General features: G+C 34.8%; 1 protein-coding gene across 1 annotated transcript in view; it reads right to left on the reverse strand.

Moving 5' to 3' along the window:
* The window catches only part of Zranb3 (zinc finger RANBP2-type containing 3), a 116,071-nt gene that overhangs the window by 69,749 nt on the left and 28,615 nt on the right, over window positions 1-17,707 (reverse strand). The window contains exon 5 of the mRNA XM_026389034.2: window positions 16,976-17,092. Coding sequence (XP_026244819.2) covers window positions 16,976-17,092 — 117 coding nt within the window. The remainder of the gene's footprint in view (window positions 1-16,975; window positions 17,093-17,707) is intronic.

Genomic DNA, 17,707 nt, shown 5'->3' on the forward strand with positions numbered 1-17,707 from the left:
GGGGGGGGGGGGGGGAGGACAACCTATACTGCATTGAAGAGCAGATAAAATTATTTGATTTAAACTTGTCAGCTTTTAATAAAATGCTAAAAAAAAAAGGAAAACGTTAAACCTGAGTAAAGACAGGTTTCTCTTTTGATCAAAGTTTAATCCAGGATTCTCTGAGCTCTCTTCTCAACTAAGCCTTAACCTTGTCCTTATGTGGTCTCCTGTCCATGCCAGACCTCTATTACTCAATCTTAGCAAGAATCTCCCTATCCTTGATAACTAAGCAAGTTCCTCATTCCCCACTTTTGATGTGTAAGTCTTTGACCTGTCTTTGGCAAGAATTCTGTTAGGTCAGTTTTGCAAGGATCCCTTATACTTGATATCTCTAGTTTTCCATCTATTAACCTCTTCATTGGCTATAAATCCTTACTTGTCCTTATTGTATTTGGAACCTAGCTCATCTGTCTCTATTACAACAGAGGCAACTCCTATCAGTCTCAAATAAAGTCTTCTTCCTTACTGTTCTAACAAATGTCAGAATAATTTTCCCATTAATAGCCATAACCTCCAAAGAAGCTTCCCATAAAGTGCTGAGGTCATTGGATCCCACACTACATGGCAGTTTGCTCTGATATCTGATAGCCATTGGCTTTGATTTCTTCCTGTCCTTCTTAATCAACCAGAGTTGAACTATGATTGGTCTAAGCTAGTCTTCTATTCCTCCTGACTAATAAGACATCTGGGAATTCTGCTGGAGGCTTCAACAAACATCCTCACTGACAAAGGGATTCTCAGATCACCATTTTGCTTTGAACATGATGGCCTGAACTGGAAATCTGACATCCTGTTTTATAGCAGTCATCCGGGGCCACAATGAGAGGAAGCAGCGAACTAGGATAGCTAGAGCAGAAAGACAAAAGAATTTGACTTCATTATCTTAGATTTTTAAAAAAATGGATTTACTGAGATATAATCCACATACTATAAAATCCACCCTTTTAGAACACTCCGATGGCTTTTAGTATATTCAAGAGTTTCTTTTAACTATTACCCAAAAAGGAATCCCTTTACCTTTCAGCTGTTACCATCAAGTTACCCTTCACTCCTAGCTCTGGGTAAACATTTAATCTACTTTGTGTCCCTCTGAATTTGACCATCTTGTATATTTCATATATGTTAAAGTCATCCAATGTGTTTTTGTGTGATTGGCTTTAACATAACAATGTTTTTAATCCACGTTGTAAATAAATTACTTAATTTATTTTTTTAATGCCAAATAATACTGCATTGCACAAATATGTGCATTTAATTTATCCATTCGATACCCTGTCTCTCTTGTTTTTACTCATTTATCCAGCTACCTTATACTGTTTCACATTAAATTTATATATTGATAGTGATTTGGCTTTTATCCTTTAAAATTATTTCAAATATCAAAAGAAATACCATAATAAAGGAGAATAGGTACTGTTAATACACAACCCTCCCCATGCCTGGCTTCTGCAGCCCACCACAAAAGGGAGGATAAAAATTTGTCTTCCACCATCTCTTCTCTTTGCTCATGATTCTTAAATTAGAAACTATTTCAGCAACTTCAAAAAGGATTTTTGAATCTGGTAGAACATGGGCTTCAGGGAATCTTCATAGTTCCATGCGACAATAAAAGGACTTGAGACATTTTCACAAAGCGCCATGTAAAAATTTTCTCACAGAAAAACAAAGTTTTAGTTCAAATGATGGTTCAGATAAACTATGTATTATTTTCTTATCTCCAAGCACATTTTAGTTCCTTATCAATATATCTGAAATAGTAATCTAACATCCCTAATACATTTAATCTTTTGACACTAAGTTCTACACGCAGCCCATTGACAAGTGGAGTAAGCAACTCCAATTTAATATCTTAATCAACACAATTTTATAAAAGAACCTGTAATGCGGGGTGCTGGGTTCAATCCTCAGCACCACATAGAAATAAAATAAAGGTATTGTGTCCAACTACAACTAAAACAAAATATTTTAAAAAATTACTCAAATTTTGACATCATTGGAAAGCAAAGCCAATATAGTATAATAACTTAAAAAATTAATTTCATGAAAGTTTAATTATAAAAGTCATTGATTAAAACATCTTGGGAACAAATTTTTACTCCTCACACTTCAGATAGAGCCCTAATATCCAGAGTATACAAAGAACTCAAAAAATTAAACAATAAGAAAACAAATAACCCAATCAACAAATGGGCCAAGGACCTGAACAGACACTTCTCAGAGGAGGACATACAATCAATCAACAAGTACATGAAAAAATGGTCACCATCTCTAGCAGTCAGAGAAATGCAAATCAAAACCACCCTAAGATACCATCTCACTCCAGTAAGATTGGCAGCCATTATGAAGTCAAACAACAATAAGTGCTGGCGAGGATGTGGGGAAAAGGGTAACTTGTACATTGCTGGTGGGACTGCAAATTGGAGCGGCCAATTTGGAAAGCAGTATGAAGATTCCTGGGAAAGCTGGGAATGGAACCACCATTTGACCCAGCTATTGCCCTTCTCGGACTATTCCCTGAAGACCTTAAAAGAGAATACTACAGGGATACTGCCACATCGATGTTCATAGCAACACAATTCACAATAGCTAGACTGTGGAACCAACCCAGATGCCCTTCAATAAATGAATGGATAAAAAAAATGTGGCATTTATATACAATGGAGTACTACGCAGCACTAAAAAATGACAAAATCATGGAATTTGCAGGGAAATGGATGGCACTAGAGCAGATTATGCTAAGTGAAGCTAGCCAATCCCTAAAAAACAAATGCCAAATGTCTTCTTTGATATAATGAGAGCAACTAAGAACAGAAAATGGGAGGAAGAACAGGAGGAAAAGATTAACATTAAACAGAGACATGAGGTGGGAGGGAAAGGGGGAGAAAAGGGAAACTGCATGGAAATGGAAGGAGACCCTCAATGTTATATAAAATTACATATAAGAGGTTGTGAGGGGAATGGGGAAAAAAAAAACAAGGAGAGAAATGAATTACAGTAGATGGGGTAGAGAGAGAAGATGGGAGGGGAGGGGAGGGGGGATAGTAGAGGATAGGAAAGGTAGCAGAATACAACAGTTACTAATAGGGCATCTTGTAAAAATCTGGATGTGTAACCAATGTGATTCTGCAATCTTTGTAATGTTTTGAACAACCAATAAAATAAAAAAATAAATAAAAAAACTAACATCAGTTAAAATTTTGATTTCTTTATAAACTCCATCAACTAGTCATACCAGTAAGGTAATTAACTTTTTTTAAAAAAATGTAGATGAGCATAACATCTTTATTTTCACTTCAATTAATTATGTGGTTCTGAGGATTGAATCCAGTGCCTACCACTGAGCCACAACCCCGGTCCAGGTAATCAACTTTTACTACTAAACCATAAGCATGAATAAAACTTATTTGGGTGTTAAAATTGTAATACACAGAATATATAGACTTTTAATTTTGTATCTTCTTTCTATCTATACAGAGATGCTGAAAAGTCTCTAATAAGAAAATAGGTACCACCCAAATCCACGATCATTAACAAATACTAAATTTATTCAGCTATCCTAGAGAAATTATGGCTTCTTGAGTTAGATTGTCTGGATTCAAATCCTGACTCCAACACTTAAAAGTATGAGAGAGAATAAGCAAGTCACTTAATCTCGGTGCTTCAGTTTTCACACTTATAAAAGTAGATAAAGTTCTTTAAACCTCATAGTGTTGTGGTAAGAATTTAATGAGGCCATGCATTAAATATGCTTGGAATAGTGCTTGGCACACAAGAAATATTATAAACATATTAGCTTTTAGTATTAACATATTTTTCTAGTGAACTGAAAGAACAATTTCAACCTTCTCAACTTGCTTCAAAATCAGAACTATGACTATTGGTTCTCAAATGCCCTCACTGCCTAGAGAAAATAGAATCATCATCTTAGAATTCTGTTTCTTTTCTTTATCTTCACTCATTCTAATTTCCTTTTCTTTTGGAACAAGAGAGGTATTTCTTTACTTCTCTAAGGCGAATCACTTTACCTTTGATTCTAAACTACCCACTCCTGCCATCTTAAAAACCTTAAAACCACTCTTCCATGTCAAGTGAGTATTTTCCCATTTTTAATAGTATTATTTTCTTATTTGCACTTAACTGATTATTGCTGACCATCTCTTACTAATGAACAGGAGGCAGGCTATCCCTGGTTCAGAGCGTAGAGACTCCTAAATCACAGAGAGAGCAAAAGAAGAGGGACTCTTCAGACTCACATCATTCCAGGCCCTGTACAGCAGGGATTATTGTAGTGTCCTCATTATAGTTTACTTCATTTTATAAATAGGATTCCACCCGTGTTAAGCGGCTGAGGCAATTAAAGAGGAAACACACTTTGTGCATAATGGGAACATGTTTAAAGCAATTTGCCTTCTGCAAAGTTTTTTTTCAGTACTAAGGAATGCTACCATCACCAAAGTGACAGGAAATTTTAAATTAGGGGTTGGTTTTAATCATTTTTATAAAAACTGGCATTTCTCTCAAAATGATTTTCTTTAAAAATGAGATGTAGTTGCAATATATTCCCAAATAACTGAGAATTGGCTAAAGCAAGCATACCACTTATATCTGTTTTCTCCTACCTGTATATTATGCTGAGCTTAAATCTGAAGAATCTGTCAATTTGCATCCATTGTATTCTGAACAAATATTACAAGTAATTTAAAGAAAGAAAAGAAAAAGTATAATTCTCTCAATTATCTGAAATTCTTCCACTAATTGACTTTGCACTTTTAACATTAAGTTCATTTTTTTGTTTGCTATTTATCACTAATATTTCCTGTTTATCATATTTTGTTTATTTTCATTAAGAAGTATTTGTTATGGTTTAGATATGATGTGTTCCGCAAAAGCTTAAATGTGAGACAATGCAAGAATTTTCAGACTTAAATGATTGCCTAAGAGCCTTAACCTAATTGGTGGACGATTATAAGAAACTTGACCTAATCACTGGATTAATTCATTGATATGGATTAACTGGGTGGTTACTATAGGTATGTAAGGTGTAGCTGGAGAAAGCAGGTCATTGGAGGTGTGCCTATAGGGTTTGTATTTTGACCCTGGAGAGTGGAGCGTATTCTTTCTCTCTCCGCTTCCTGGTGTCATGTCCTGAGCTGCTTTCCTTACGATTTTGTCTTGATGTTCTGCCTCATCTAGTGCTCTGAGAAATGGAGTTGACCATCTGTGAACTAATACCTCTGAAACTATAAGCCAAAATAAACTTTTCCTCCTCTACATTGTTTTTGTCAGGTCTTTTGGTCACAGTGGTAAAAAAAGCTAACAAAAATAGTTTGCAAAAGAAACAGATCTTGATAATATAATAGCAACATTAAGGAGATAATAACAAACATATTTAAAACATATTTCTGTCTTCCTAAGAAGAACAAGTAGAACAAGTAGAAAAGTACAAATATTTATAGGCATATGGATAAGATATGTCAACACCATAATATTATAATATATAGCCTTGTATACAGGAAAATTTATCATGTCCATATGACCTAATTTGAAGCACTTGGCACTGTATTCCTGTCTACCAAAAACACACTGTAGATTATGAAGAAAAGAAAGGTTATAGCAGAGAAAGAAATTTCTATTCTGCATATCTATAAAATGAGTATGAATGGAGATGAATTTTTCTGAAAGTTTTTAGGTATAACTTTGCAACAAAAGAAGAGGAAATGATCTCCTGAGATACTTTCTATTACAATTAGTGAACAGCGTTAAAATTGTCAATACATAAAAGGATAAAGTTTTTGCTTTTGCAGAATATCTAACAAGAATAAAACTTTAATATTTACATACTAATTTAATACATTTATTATGGAGTTTTAGTCTTTTTTCAATTGAATACCACAGACGAGTAATCTATTTTACTGCAAGCAATACTTACACACATGCCCTTAAAATGGTGATATCAAAAACTCATTATTTTAAGTCCTATCAACTTTTTCAAAATTTAGACAAACTATCATTAGATGGTTTTAAATATGTTTAAATTCCTCAACAGAATTGTTAGAATGAGTCAACAAAAAGAAAAGTATTTCTAAAATGATACTGTGGAGTAAAAAAAAAAAACAAAAAAACTTCTATTATCTAACAGCATGTGCCTTGCTAAGTTTGACACAGATCATACTTCATAATAACAAACATATTTCAACACAAAATGTATCTTGTATTTTTTACCCACAGTATCAGTAAATGGCACAAACATCAATCCAGCTGACCTGGCAAGAATCTAGTTTCTATCTTTTCCCTTCCTTCTACATTCTGTCAATCATTAATGTTTATTGATTGTATGTATTAATACATCTTGAAGTTTTTCTTTCTTTACAGTCAAGATGTGGCTCAGCCAAATCTTGAAAAAGCCTATTTAATCCATTATGTATGTAGGCTCAGACACATCTTGGTTTAGATTACCAACACTGTTAACCTAAATTATCAGTGATACAGCTCAAATGAATTATCTTTCTATAGATTTGTTCCTTCCAATCCATTTTCCTCATAGCTACAAATATGATCATGTTGGTCCACAACACTGTACCTGAAGGGCTAAAAATCCTTAGGATAAATTATAAACTATTATCTAGTTTATACTTTATAGAACCTTGAGAGATAAGACAGTGTACTTTCCTAGCACCTTCTCAGGCAACTAAATAATCTATTGAATTAATCAGGCAATTACTCAGATGAATACAAAATAATAACTAAATTATAATTTGTGATATTTTAAGCTCATTTACAAATTGGTTTCGGAGAACTCAGAAACACATTTTTTTAAATAGGAACAATATTAAATGTATATAACTATACAGTTGCCTCCTGAAAAGACTATTTAATCCATTATGTAGATAATTGTATTTATGGTTACTATAGACTCTAAATATTGGGTTTTGATAACATCTGGGGAAGATATATTAAGAATTCCAATTTGGTAATTCCAGTAACTAATTATTTCTGGCTGCAGCCCGGGGATAGAAAAACACAGTTACAATTTACATACATTGTTAAAGACAGATTCTAGTATGGAAAGAATGAAAAATGACTAAAATCTCTAGGGAACTAAGTGGCAGGACTTGGCCTTCTGCTGCCATTATTTTTGAGAACATTAATTTTTGAGGACAACTAACTTTTCATCTCTTTCCTTTTTCTTCAAGATTCCCAGTTCCTGTTGATTGTCAATACTTCTGATTTCAAATCAGGGTTTCTAACCACAGACAAGAAATAATGTATAAGTTTCTCTTTCTCTTTAAGGAAACATTCTGTACTCAGTATTAAGTACAAAGAAAGCTAAGCAAGCAAGCAAACAATCAAAAGGAGAAAAATGGAGGAAAAAGGTAGTTATTAACTCCAGGAAAAACAATACTTGTCAAAGAAAAGAAATGTAATTATAGCTCAAGTGTGAAATGTTTAACAGAGTCATTATATGGTGAACAATGAATGTTGATCAAACCAAAACTTAAGCTTAAACCATAAAATAATATGAGAAAACTGAGCAGGGGGAATGTATTTTCTCCCAATCTATGTGTTTTTTATATATGATTTTTTAAGATCATTATAAGTTCTAATGTTTGAATTCTGTTTTCTTTCTCTGAAGTTTTTACATTTCTATCCTAACAAATTGCTCTACCTAAAGGATAGAAATGTTTTTATGCATGTATACTACTAATAGTTTCCAAATTTTTGCTTTTGGATTTAAGTATATGAAGTATGACTGACTTCAAGTAAATTTTTATGTATAGTGGGAAATAGTAAAGACTCCCTTTTTCCCTAATAGGTATCCAGGCATCCAACACCATTTGTTGGAAAGATTATCATTTCCCCATTGAGTTTTCTTGTCCTCTTTCTTAACAAAGCAACTAGAAATCCATGTGAAGTTCTATTTATGAACTCATCTACACATCTACCTTCACAATTTGCTTAAAGGATATGTCATTTATTTCCAAATATATGACTATTATAAATAAATTTCTGTGACAGTATTTGTGTGAATCTATATTTTTCTTTCTGTAGCATAAACAACCAGGACATTGGCGTATTTGTTTTAAAAATTTTCCTTGTGGTGTTTTATTTTTTCTTTCTTTCATATTTGCTACTGGTGCATTATAATTATATTTAATAGTGGGATTTGTTGTTACATATTTGTACAAACATGATTTAATAATAACTTGTTCAATACATATTTATGTAATTTTTAAATTTATATATGACAGCAGAATGCATTACAATTCTTATTACATATATACAGCACAATTTTTCATATCTCTGGTTGTATATGTAGCATATTCACACCCATCCGTGTCTTTATACCTGTACTTTGGATAGTAATGATCATCACATTCAACCATCATTAATTAACCCCATGCCCCCTCCCTTTTCCTCCCACCACTCTGCCCTAACTAGAGTTTATCTATTCCTCCCATGCTCCCATTCCCTATTCCACTATGAATCAGCCTCCTTATGTAAGAGAAAACATTCAGCATTTGATTTTGGGGGATTGGCTAACTTCAATTAGCATTATCTTCTCTAATTCCAGCCATTTACCTGCAAATGCCACAATTTTATTCTCTTTTGTTGCTGAGTAATATACCATTGTGTATATATGCCACATTTTTAAAAATCCATTCATCTATTGAAGGTCATCTAGGTTAGTTCTACAGTTTAGGTATTGTGAATTGTGCTGCTATAATCATTGATGCATGTTTTTGGCAACTTTGTCTAATATAAGCTAATTGTAATTTTGTGAGTTAGTCTCTGTGTCCTATATTCTGTACTATTGGTCTACCAGTCTGTTTTGGTGCCAATACCATGCTGTTTTAGTTACTATTGCTCTGTAGTACAGTTTAAGGTCTGGTATAGTGATGCCACTTGCTTCACTCTTCCTGCTAAGGATTGCTTTAGCTATTCTGGGTCTCTTATTTTTTTCAGATGAATTTCATGATTGCCTTTTCTATTTCTATGAGGAACGCCATTGGGATTTTGATTGGAATTGCATTAAATCTGTATAGTGCTTTTGGTAGTATGGTCATTTTGGTAATATTAATTCTGCCTATCCAAGAGCAAGGTAGATCTATCCATCTTCTAAAGTATTCTTTCTTTAGGGTTCTGTAGTACAATGAATATAAATCTTTCACCTCTTTTGTTAAATTGATTCCCATGTATCGTATTTTTTTTTTGAGGTTATTGTAAATGGGGTAGTTTTCCTCATTTCTTTCTCAGAGGATTTGTCACTGATATACAAAAATGCCTTTGATTTATGGGTGTTGATTTTATATCCTGCTACTTTGCTGAATTCATTTACTAGTTCTAGAAGTGTTTTGGTGGAGCTTTTTGGGTCTTCTAGGTATAGCATCATGTCATAAACAAATAGTGCTAATTTAAATTCTTCTTTTCTTATACATATCCCTTCTTTTGCCTAATTGCCCTGGCCAGTGTTTCAAGAACTATGTTGAACAGAAGGGATGAAAGAGGGCATTCTGTCTTGTTCCAGTTTTTAGAGGGAATGCCTTTAATTTTTCTCCATTTAGAATGATGCTGTCCTAAGGCTTAGCATAGATAGCCTGTAAGACGTTGAAATATGTTCCTGTTATCCCTAGTTTTTTCTAGTGTTTTGTACATTAAGGGGTGCTGTATTTTGTCAAATGCTTTTTCTGCATCTATTGAGATGATCATATATATGATTCTTATCTTTGATTCTATTGATGTGAGGAATTACATTTATTGATTTCCATATGTTGAACCAACCTTGCGTCCATGGGATCAATCCCACTTGATCATGGTGCATAATCTTTTTGATATGTTTTTATATTCGATTTGCCAAAATTTTATTGAGAATTTTTGCATCTATGTTCATTAGAGATATTGGTCTGAAGTTTTCTTTCTTAGATTTGTCTTTGCCTGATTTTGGGATCAGGATGATATTGGCCTCACAGAGTGAGTTTGGAAGTGCTGCCTCTTTTTCTATTTCCTGAAATAAATTGTAGAGTATTGGTATTAGTTCTTCTTTAAAGGTCTTGTAGAACTTGGCTGTATATCCATCCAGTCCTGGGCTTTTCTTGGTTGGTAAGCTTCTGATGGTGTCTTCTATTTCATCACTTGATATTGGTCTGTTTAAATTCAATCTGGGCAAATTGTACAACTTAAGAAATTTATCAATGCCTTCATTGTCTTCTATTTTATTGGAGTATAAGTTTTCAAAATAATTTCTAGCTATTCTCTGTATTTATGTAGTGTTGGTTGTAATATTACCTTTTTCATCATCTATGGTGGTAATATGAGTTTTCTTTCTCCTTCTCTTCATTAGTGTAGCTAAGGGTCTGTCAATTTTATTTATTTTTTCAAAGAACCAACTTTTTGTTTTGTCAATTTTTTCAATTGTTTCTTTTGTTTTGATTTCATTGATTTCAGCTCTAATTTTGATTATTTCTTGCTTTTGCTGCTGATTTGTTCTTCTTTTTCTAGGGCTTTGAGATGTAGTATGAGGTCATTTATTTGTTGACTTCTTCTTTTAAGAAATGAACTTCATGCAATGAATTTTCCTCTTAGTAATGCTTTCATAGAGTCCCAGAGATTTCAATATGTTGTGTCTATGTTCTCATTTACCTCTAAGAATTTTTAAATCTCCTCTTCAATGTCTTCTGTAACCCATAGTTCATTTGGTAGTGTATTGTTTAGTCTCCAGGTGGAGAAATTTTTATTTTTTATTTTGTCGTTGATTTCCAATTTCATTCCATTATGATCTGATAAAATGCATGATAGTATCTCTACTTTTTTGTATTTGCTAAGAGTTGCTTTGTGGCATATTATATGGTCTATTTTAGAGAAAGATCTATGTGCTGCTAAGAAGAAAGTGTATCCATTTGATGCAGGTTAATATATTTTATATATGTCAGTGAAGTCTAAGTTAATGATTGTATTACTGAGTTCTATAGTTTCTTCATTCAACTTTTGTTAGAAGATATATCCAGTGGTGAGAGAGGTATGTTAAAATCACCCAAGATTATTATGTTGTGGTCAATTTGAATCTTGAACTTGAGAAAAATTTGTCTGATGAACATAGCTGCAACATTGTTTGGGGCATATATATTTATGATTGTTATGTCTTATTGTTATGTCTTATTGGTGTACCGTTCCTGTGAGCAGTATGTAATGTCCATCTTTATCCCTTTTGATCAATTTTGGCTTGAAGTCTACTTTATTTGATATGAGGATGGAAACCATGTTTGCTTTCACAGTCCATGTGAGTGGTATGATTTTCCCCAACCTTTCACCTTCAGTCTGTGTATGTCTTTTCCTATCAGATGAGTCTCCTGTAGGCAGCATAATCCAGTTTGCTAGCCTATGTATTTTGATTGGTGAGTTTAAGCCATTAACGTTCAGGGTTATTATTGAGACATAGTTTGTATTTCCAGCTATATTTGTTTATTTTTGTTATTTAACTTGATTTTCTTTAATTAGTTTTTCCTTTAGGGTGTTACCTCCCTCTGCTAATTTTCATTGTTGTTTTTCGTCTCCTCTTCACGGAATATTTTGCCAAGGATGTTTTGTAGTGCTGGTTTTCTAGCTATAAATTCTTTTAACTTTTGTTTATCATGGGAGGTTTTTATTTCATCTTCAAATCTAAAGCTTAATTTTGCTGGATACAAGATTCTTGGTTGGCACCCATTTTCTTTCAGAGCTTGATATATGTTGTTCTAGGATCTTCTAGCTTTCAGGGTCTATTTTGAAAACTTTTATCCTAATTGGTTTTCCCGTATATGTAATCTGATTCCTTTCTCTCGTGGCTTTTAAAATTCTCTCCTTATTCTGTATGTTGGGCATTTTTATTATAATGTGCCTTGGTGTGGATCTGTTGTGATTTTGTACACTTGGCGTCCTGTAGGCTTCTTGAATAGGGATTTCCAATTCATTCTTCATGTTTGGAAAGTTTTCTGATATTATTTCATTGAATAGATTGTTCATTCCTTTGGATTGGACCTCTATGCCTTCCTCTATCCAAATAACTCTTAAATTTGGTCTTTTTATGCTATCCCATATTTCTTGAATGTTCTGCTCATGGTTTCTTACCATTATTGCTGTGTGATCTATGTTCTTTTCAAGATTATATATTTTATCTTCATTGTCTGATGTCCTATCTTCCAAGTGGTCTACTCTGTTGGTGATGCTTTCATTTGAGCTTTTAATTTGGTCTATTGTTTCTTTCATTTTAAGGATTTCTGTTTGTTTGTTTTTTTAGAACCTCTAGCTCCCTGTTGAGGTGATCTTTTGCTTCTTGGATTTGTTTATGTAGCTCCTTGTTGAAGTGATCTTTCACTGTTTGTATTTGCTCTCTTATATCTTCCCCATGTATATCCTGAACTCTTTCTCTGTCATTTTTTTTTCTGCTGTGGCTGCCAATGATTCTAATGATGTGGTGTCTTGCTTGATTTGTTTGTGGTACTTTCTTCTCTTTTCATTTTGCTCATGAGTCTTCCTTTCCAGCTCTATGGGTCTTGGGTGTTATTGTTTTTACCCTATAGGTCTGTAGTGCTCTTGTAGGGTTCCGAGAGCCCTCCTTTGTGAGGAAGGACAATGTTAACAGATCCCAATATCAACAATATATCACCTATGAACAATTTGTTGTTATTAAGATGTTTACAGTTTGGTCTCAATGTACCGAAATGTTGGATTCAATTATAATCTAAAATATAATCAGTAGTTTTGTAAAAAGGTTTACAGTTTCTGACGGTGGACAATGAACTGAGGGTGGGGCATAGGACGATATGGTGAGGAGGAAGGATGTGAGGACATAGAGGTAATAAATCTTAGGAAATGTGAAAGAGAAATCTAATGAAGATAGTTAGTAGCAAGAGAATAGACAGGAAGTAATTTAGAGTAGACAAGTACATGGGAAGACCGTAGAGTACATTAAACAAACACATATATGTATTTAGAAAAATACAAGATGTTAAAATAGTAAAATTTGGAGGAGGAAAGAAAAACGAAAGAAAAAAAGAGGAAAAACAAAGGGCATATACAACACCTATATATTATATTATTCGGAGGACTCAGTCCTCAAAATCCTATTTCATGCAAAGTTCTTGGTTTCATATGTGTTGGGGATGTGAGGGCCAGAGGATAGAGGGGTAGAAAAGAGAAAAAAAAAAAAATACTCGAAAGAAGAAACCAGGGTTGTTGCTAGTTTTAGAGATCTGTATCTTTTCTGTTTCTCTTCTCATCTAATAGGTGGCTTGTCTGTTTGAAGCTAGTGTCTCTGCCCTCAGGATGGTGTAGGTAACCAGGGTGGGAAGACTGGTCCTGGTGTAGGGCATCTGGAAGTGTGGAGTGCCACCTGCCAGTCCCTGCAGAGAGATTGCACATCACGGGTCATTCTTGGGACCGCTTGTCTGACTTGAGCGCCCAGTACTGTCTCCCTCTCTTGCCTGGAGATTTCCCAGCTCCTGGTCTCTCTGTTAGACTCCAAAATTTAGTCCCATTCCCTCTCACTTATCAGTTCCCACCTGCGGGACCCTCACACCCAGGCTCATACAAGGTGGGCGGCGCCCTGGTGGCACTGCACACCTGCCAACTGGAAGCTGTTTTTGTGTTGAGTAATCACTGTGCCGAGTTTTCACCACTGGGGAGTGGGGGGTGAGAAGGGGTTGGATACCTGGCACCTGGCCAGATGGAGATCCGATCTGAGAGCTGTCCCCACCAAATATGGTGAGAAAGGTTATCCAAGATGGAGTCAGTCTACTTCCACCTCGAGGGTGTCTGGTGAGGTGGGGGGAGCTGGGTGATGGCATTGTGCTGTGGGTAGGTAGTAGCCGAGTGACCTGAGTGGGAGCAGAGCGTGGGCTTTGGGTTTTGGGAGCCAGGGGTCTGGAGTCCTGCTCAAACGCTGAGGCTCTGAGCCCTGCGTGGGAGTCACAGTGCTGGTGATTTCTGAGGAAATCAGCTGTATAGGGGTTCTCTTACACTCTCTGAGATGCAGTATTCCGACTAGGTGAGATCTGAGTCATGGAGCAATACAGGATGCTGCCTCCCTCCAGCCCTCCATCTTGGAATCCCAATATTGTTAACTAGTATTTCTCCTTTCCCTTTCCTCCTCCCTCACCCTCTACTGTTGGCTTATAAGCTGATTGAATACATTTTCTTTATCTCTGATACTGTTTTTTATTTCAAGCATTTCTCTTCTACTGAATTTATATTTTCATGCAACTTCTGTAATTCTCCATTCTTTTCCATTAGATTCTTTCTTTTTTTTTTTTCCCTTTAGGTACCGAGGATTGAATTCAGGGACACTCAATCACTGAGCCATATCCTCATCCCTGTTTAGTATTTTATTGAGAGACAGGGTCTCACTGAGTTGCTTAGCATCTTGACATTGCTGATGCTGGCTTTGAACTAGGGATCCTCCTGCCTCAGCCTTCCAAGCCACCGAGATTCACATGCGTGTGCCACTACACCTGGCTTCTATTAGATTCTTTAAAAAAAATACATATATATATTATATATATACACACATACGTGTGTGTGTGTGTGTATGTGTATGTGTGTAGACACAATACCTTCATTTATTTATTTTTAAGTGGTGCTGAGAATCACACCCAGTGCTTTGCGTGTGCTAGGCTATTGCTCTACCACTGAGCCACAACCTCAGCCTCTATTAGATTCTTTACATACCATTCATAGCTATTTTAATGTCCTTGTTTAATAGTTCTACCATTTGGATCATTTTAGCATGTGTCTTCATTGATTGTTTTATCTCTTGACAATAGATTAGGATTTTTTTAAGTGGCTTTTACATTTATTTCACATTTTCTATTGAATGCTCGAAATTATACATAGAAGAACAGTGCACACTGAGTAAACGATAGTTACATGTGGAACTGGTCATGCTTTTTGTTAGGGTGACAGTATAAGACTGTAGGGGGTTGAGTCAATGCAGTAAGTGTGGTGTCAACTGGGAGGTGTCATAAATACAGTTATTTCATACTAAATGAAAGTGGTATAAACATACATGGGAGAAAAGAAAGCCTCTTCAACAAATGGTGCTGGGAAAACTGGTAATCCATATGTAGCAGAATGAAATTAAACCCCTCTCATCTTACACAAAAGTCAACTCAAGGTGGATCAAAGACCAAGACATTAGACCAGAAATCCTACACCTAATAGAAGAAAATATAGGCCCAACATTCCATCATGTCGACTTCCTCAACAGGATTCCTAAACAGCAAGAATCAATAAATGGGATGTTATCAAACTAAAAAGCTTCTTCACAAAAAAGGAAATAAAATCATGAAGATAGAGCCCACGGAATGGGAGAAAATGTTTGCCACCTGCATCTCAGATATAGCATTAATCTCCAGAATATATAAAGAACTCAAAAAAACAAAACAATCAATAAATAAGCAAAGAAACTGAGCAGACACTTCACAGAAGAAATATGAATGGTCAACAAATACATAAAAAATGTTCAACATCTCTAGCAATTAGAGAAATGCAAATTAAAACTACACTGAGATTTCACCTCACTTCAGCCAGAATAGCAACAATCAAGAATACAATTAATGTATGAAATATGATATGTCAAGAGCTTTGTAATGTTTTGAACAACTAATAATAATAAAAAAGAATACAATTAACAATTAATGTTGGTGAGTATATAGGTAAAAGAATACATTCATACATTGCTGGTGACACTGCAAATTGGTGCAACCACTATGGGAAAGCAGTATGGAGATTCCTTAAAAACTTGGAATGGAATCACCATTTGACCCAGTTATCCCACTCCCTGGCATATATGCAAAGGACTTAAAATCAGCATACTACAGTGGTATAGCCACATCAATGTTTATAGCAGCTCAATTCACAACAGCTAAGCTATGGAACCAACCTAGGTGCCCTTCAACAGATTTAAGGAATAAAGAAAATGTGGTATGGAAACACAATGGAATAGAACTCAGCCAAAGAAAGAATGACTCTATGACATTTGCCAGAAAATGGATTGGATGGATCTGGAGACAATCATGCTAAGTGAAATAAGCCAATCCCCCCCCCCCCACAAAACCAAAAGATGAATATTCTCTTTGATATGTGGATACTAACACACAACAAGGGGTGTGGGATAGAAGTTGAGTAGATTAGACAAAATGGAATGAAGGGAAGGGAGGGAGGCAGGAATAAGAAAGACAGTTGAATCAATCTGACTTAACTTTCCTATGTACATATGTAATACCCCACAGTGACTCTCCACATCATATACAACCACAATTAGATCCTAATTAGAATAAGATATACTCCATGTTTGTATAAGTATGTTAAAATATACTCTTCTATCATGTATAACTAAAAAGAACAAATCAAAAGAAAAAAGAAAAAAAATTGGATGCTGCTTAGATTCTCTTGTTGTTACATTTACCATTAGTACATGAACTTCAAAGTCCCTAGCAATGGGATGTTTCTACTTTGTGATAGTGTGTTATAATTGCACTGTCAGTTTTTCAGCAGCCCTGCATAGAAGGCTTTCTTTCTCCTCCAGTGGTAGATTATGAAGATATTTCAGTGTTGAGTTCATGGTGGAGCACAGGAGATCTCGAACCTATTGGTACCAACTCAGCTAAGCCTTACAGGTGTTACTTTTTGGTTTTTCTGCCTCCCACCCCCACCCAAACTGTCTCGTCACTGTGGATGGTCCTGAAGAAGTTTTAGCTCCACCTCCAGCTGTAATAGATCTTTCCCACATATCATGTCAAGGTCCTGAGTTCCAATAGGGTTTGATGCCCATACCTTAGGGTAGACAGCTTTTGTTCTTGTCCCACTCCCAAAACAGTAGATCCTACTTAATAAAAACCTATCTAATAATAACATTAAAATATATTAAAAATTTATGTTTGATGGCACAACAATGAGGTACCTTGGCAATAGCAGTCTGTTTAAATATGCGAGTAATCAAGCCCAGAACAGTCTCTGTGCCACCTGGATTTGGAGATCTCATTAATTTTTTCCACTCTTCCAAACTGGTATTCAAATCCTATGTGGGATAAAATAAAAATATTTAGGAATATAGCATAAAAAAATAACAATTAATGTGATCATGAATCATGTCCTACTTCTTTCCTCTTCTGTGTAGAAAAACAAAAGGAAAATTCTTATAGATGTCAATGTGTTCATTTTAAAACATCAATGCAGGGTTAGGGCTGTGGCTCAGTGGTAGAGCGCTTGTTTTGCATGTGTGAGGCACTGGGTTCAATCCTTGGCACCACATAAAAGTAAATAAATAAATATACTGTGTCCGTCCAAAACTTTAAAAATATTTTAAAAAAAGAAAGATAAGATACAAGTGAAAACAAAGTCCTTTGCTAGCTTCATAAATCAACCAATCTTAAGGACAAATATTTTGTAAAGTGAAAATAAAAAGTTAAACACATAGGAAAGCAGGTGGTTAAAATGTATATGGTTGCAAAATATTCTTACAAAAAGATAAGATTTTATTTAAATAAGCATAAAGATTTAGAGAATAAAAATAAAATATAATCATAAGTTGATGTATCATTTTATTTTTTCTTTCTAATGCTAAAAGAGTAAAGAAAATTGGATCATTCTTACTTTAGAAATAACACATTGCTCCATATTTGCAAAATGCTTA

Source organism: Urocitellus parryii, chromosome 1, assembly GCF_045843805.1.
Source record: "Urocitellus parryii isolate mUroPar1 chromosome 1, mUroPar1.hap1, whole genome shotgun sequence".
Taxonomy (NCBI): Eukaryota; Metazoa; Chordata; class Mammalia; order Rodentia; family Sciuridae; genus Urocitellus; species Urocitellus parryii.